The sequence below is a fragment of the Asparagus officinalis genome, chromosome 3 (assembly GCF_001876935.1).
Source record: "Asparagus officinalis chromosome 3, Aspof.V1, whole genome shotgun sequence".
Classification (NCBI taxonomy): domain Eukaryota; kingdom Viridiplantae; phylum Streptophyta; class Magnoliopsida; order Asparagales; family Asparagaceae; genus Asparagus; species Asparagus officinalis.
Genome location: NC_033796.1, coordinates 85,482,083 through 85,486,946, shown reverse-complemented (window position 1 = coordinate 85,486,946; position 4,864 = coordinate 85,482,083). Strand labels below are relative to the sequence as shown.

Genomic DNA, 4,864 nt, shown 5'->3' with positions numbered 1-4,864 from the left:
AAAACTCCTAAAAAGACTCCTTACGATTAGAAAAGTCCACCGGTCAAATCTGAGATCAAATCGGCTTTATTTCCTAATCAAAACAGGCTCCTACAACATTACTAAAAATAGTAAAAACGAAAAAAAATGCATATATCTCTCAAACTATAAGGAATTTGGTAAAACGGAGGAAGCAAACCGAACCCTTAGGGGTGGGATTGGATGGCTTCGTCTCGTCGAGTTAGTCGATTTTCATATATAATTCATCCAATTCCAACGTACGGTTTGAAAGTTACGGTCGTTTCTTCGAAACAAGTTATTTTCTTCGACCGGGCCCGCATTTGGACTTGCGACTGTCCCACTTTGACATAAACGTATCTGTCGTGTGTTCTACATCAGTCCCCCTGCTTAAAAAGAGCTCAACCTCGAGCTTACACTTGCATAAATAGTTGTTTCTTCTGGCTGGTAATACTCAAACAAATCTGCAACATTAAAACTAGGAGAGATACCTAAATCTGTAGGAAGGTCAACCACATAAGCATTGTTGCTAATCTTCTTCAATATCTTGCATGGATCATACTTCTTATTCTTCAGCTTGTTGTAGGTGCCTACGAAATGTTCTTTTCGTAGAAACACCCATCACTATGTCTCCCTCTTCAAACACATTTTTCCTCCTATGTCGATCAGCATCATCCTTATATTTAGCATTAGACTGCTCTATCTTCTCCTTGACTTCCTATTGGATAGCTCGTATCTTTTTAATTATATGATCTGTAGAAACACTTTGTCCGGGAAGCTTAGGCAGTGGAGCAAGGTCAAGATAATGATTTGGAAGCCTTCCATACACAATCACAAAGGGAGCCTTGCCTATAGTTCGAATCTCCATACAGTTATAAACAAATTCAGCATGTGCCAGAGTAAGATCCCACTGCTTCGGACGATCGCTAGAGATGAATCTAAGAAGGTTACCGAGAGTGTGATTTACTACTTCTGTTTGGCTATCCGTTTGAGGGTGATAAGAAGTACTGAACATAAGAGAAGTATTGAATCGCTGCCACAAAGTCCTCCAAAAGTGGGATAAGAACTTAGAATCACGATCGGATGTGATGGGTATTGAATCGCTGCCACAAAGTCCTCCAAAAGTGGGATAAGAACTTAGAATCACGATCGGATGTGATGGATTTTGGCACTCCATGAAGGCGAACTATCTCCTGAAAGAAAAGATTGACAACGTGGCTGCATCTGCAGTCTTCTTACATGGAATGAAGTGCGCCATCTTCGAAAACTTGTCAACCACAACATAAATAGAATCCATACCTTGTTGGGTTCTAGGCAGTCCCAACACAAAGTCCATAGAGATATCAGCCATGGCGCATCAGGAACGGGTAAAGGTGTATACAATCCTGTATTCGAAGACTGTCCCTTAGCAACTTGACAAACTGGACGACGCCGTAGATATTTTTCTGTTGCCTTCTTCAACTGAGGCCAGTAATATTGCTCTTCAATAGAAGCAATCATCTTGTCTCGCCCCAAGTGTCCTCCTAACTCGTCAGCATGAAGGTCTCTAATTATCTGCTCTCTTAGCGAACTCTTGGGTATGCATAATTGATCGCCATGAATAAATAATCATCCTGAATATGAAAGCCTTTGACTAATTTATTCTATTGGCAGTCATCCCAAATCTCCTTAAAGTCTTCATCCTCTGCATATATCTCCTTTAGGTACTCAAATCCAATCACTTCTGCTTGCAAAGTCACCAACAAACCAGCTCTCCGACTGAGTGCCTCTGCAACCTTATTTTGCTGCTCGGATTTGTGCTTCAAAACAAAGGTAAAACGCTGTAGATACACGATCCAACGAGCATGCATACGGTTGATGGTAGTCTGACTATTAAGGGACTTCAGGGCCTGATGATCAGTATGAAATAGAAACTCTCGCGAGATCAAATCCTGCTCTTAATGCTTTAAAGACTGAACTATGGCATATAACTCTAGCTCATATGTGGTCCCCTTCTATCGAGCTTCACTGAGTTTTTCATTGTAGAAGGCAACTGGACGTTCTTCTTAAGATAGAACACCACCAATTCCTAGGATGGATGCATCACAATTAACTTCAAACACCTTTTGAAATTCTAGAAGTGCAAGTACTGGTGCGGTGGACAATTTCTCCTTGATTAATGCAAAGCTATGATCCGCTTCGACTCCCCAATTAAACTTTCCTTTCTTTATGCATTCAGTGATAGGAGCTACAATACTGCTAAAATTTCTGACAAATATTTTATAGAACGTTGCTAGGCCATGAAAACTACGAACCTCACTGACAGTCTTCGGTGTAGGCCACTCTCGAATAGCACGTACCTTCTCTTCATCAACATGGATGCCCTCTGAACTAATGACAAAGCCTAGGAATACAAGGCTACTGGTCATGAAGTTGTACTTTTTTAGATTGATGTACAACTTGTTCTCCAGCAAAACTGTCAGTACCTCCTTCAAGTGGTCCAGATGCGTAGTCTCACTCTGGCTATAAATCAGGATATCATCAAAGTAAACTACAACGAACTTATAGATAAAGGTTTTTAATACCTGATTCATCAAACGCATGAAAGTGCTAGGAGCATTAGAAAGGCCAAAAGGCAGGACTAACCATTCATACAGGTCTTCTTTTATTTTGAAAGCAGTCTTCCACTCATCTCCTTCTCTAATCCGAATCTAATAATAACCACTCTTGAGATCTATCTTAGAGAACACTTTTGATCCAAACAACATATCTAACATGTCTTCCAGTCGTGGGATTGCAAATCGATACTTCACGGTGATCTTGTTGATAGCCCTACTGTCCACACACATGCGTAACTCTCCATTCTTTTTCAGGACTAGTAGCGATGGCATGGCACACGGACTCATGCTAGGTTGTAGAAGGCCTTTCAAGACGAGGTCATCCACCTGCTTCTACAAAATTTCTCCTTCCTTTGGGCTCATTCGATAGTGTGGAAAATTTGGTAGTCGAGATCCCGGGATGAGGTCGATCTGATGCTGAACATCTCGAAGGAGTAATAATTCGAAGGAAGATCGTCGTGTATCACTATATCAAATTGCTGCAAGAGGGTCTGTACTTCATGTGGAATTTCGGCGGTGGTAGAATCCTCTTTTCTCGAGACAATAAGAGCATAAACCTCATCAGACTGCTTCATATCTTTCATAAAGTCTTCATTGTCACTGACCAAAAAAGTCTTCTTTTCAGCAACATTGGTTTGACAGGCTCCTTCTCGGTTAGAGGCTTGAGCACAATTCATCGACCATCCTTCTTAAATATATAAACATTATCTTTCACCTATGTGTGGTATCAACATCAAACTGCCATGGCCTACCTAATAATATATAACATGCGTCCATCTCAACTACATCACACAACGCCTCATCGATATAAGTTCGGCCAATGGAAAAAGATACCCGACACACCTCATCAACTTGGACGTTATTACCCTTACGAATCCATCCGATCTTGTAAGGAGCGGGGTGCTTCTCCATCTTCAAACCTAATTTCTCCGCCATGCACCGAGAGATAATATTCTCACTGCTCTCACTATCAATAATGACATCGTAGATCTTCTGTTTCACTGTGCATCTCATGCGGAAGATGTTGTGCCTCTGTGGTGGTTCTTCTGTCTTTAGGGCCAATAATAGTCACCGCATAACATATGAGAGTTGTTCCCCATCATCATCAGGATTCAATCCACCATCATAGTCTTCTGCATCGTCTTCGTCTATGTCCTTGTCTTCGTGATCCTCCATATTCACAACACCTCTTTTAGGGCACTGATTGGATCGATGACCAGGTTGTCCACATCTATAGCACTTGATCGGGTCAGGCTTGACATACGGGTTCGGTGGTGTAGTCTTATTTGCTATTGTTGCTAGACCCTTTGCCTTCTCCGTTGTAGTATCTTGATCAGAAACAGTTTGAGACTGTTTATTCCCACTACGATTAAAGCTTGTGGGCAACCTGTCGGAAGCTGCCTATGATCCTTTACTATTTCGTCCGAGTTGTCGCTCCACCTTCTCGGCTAGGCTAACTGTGTCTGCTAAGGTATAGGTCTGCAGATACACGATCCTGAATTGCCATCCTCAATCCTCCTGTATATCGGGATATCTGTTGGGCTTCGCTCTCGATTAAGTTGTTGCGAGATGATAGCCTATAGAACTCATGTGTGTACTCATCCAAAGTTCTTCCATCTTGCTTACAATTCTGGTATTGTCCAAATAAAACTTGTTCATAATCAATTGGCAAGAAACGGGCCCTCAATAGTTTCTTCATCTTTTCCCACCTTTCGACCTTCGGCTTTCCTTGACGAGATCACTTCAAACAAATAGATTCCCACCAAGCTGAAACTCCACCTTTGAGTTGGTAGGCCACCAATTTTACCTTACACTCTTCTGGGATCTCCATATACTCAAAGAATCTCTCTACTTCTGCATTAATCCAATCGAGGAATTCTTCGATATGAAGTTACCCGTTGAAAGATGGCAGATCGATCTTCATCTTGAAATCTCCAGCGTCATAATTTTCCCTTCGCCGATGGTCTCTGCGATAAACACCATGGTATGGTGCTGCATAGTTATCTTCCTCGTTGTCGAATTCATCATATGGAGTCGGTGGAGTCGGATAACATCATTTGCGACCATCAACGTGATTTTGAACTCCCACCATGTTCAGACGCTTAACTACCATTGCAAGTCACTCCATGACTGTCACGCCCCGCTTCCCAAAATACCAGGGAATCGGAACTGAACAAGCCCGCGACGTATTAGATTGAGAAGAAATACACACTATCATTTTTTTCTTTTCTTTTCTTCTTAATCCAATACGCTAAGCGTCTGGAAATAAA

The 4,864-nt window shown here is 41.8% G+C and overlaps 1 protein-coding gene across 1 annotated transcript; it reads right to left on the bottom strand.

Annotated features, from left to right (window-relative positions):
• On the bottom strand, positions 2,043–3,608 carry LOC109835386 (uncharacterized mitochondrial protein AtMg00860-like). Its single transcript, XM_020403360.1, has 2 exons — positions 3,438–3,608; positions 2,043–2,561 (listed from the first exon to the last, which is right to left on the bottom strand). The coding sequence occupies exons 1-2, from the start codon at positions 3,606–3,608 to the stop codon at positions 2,043–2,045; spliced, it is 690 nt and encodes a 229-aa protein (XP_020258949.1).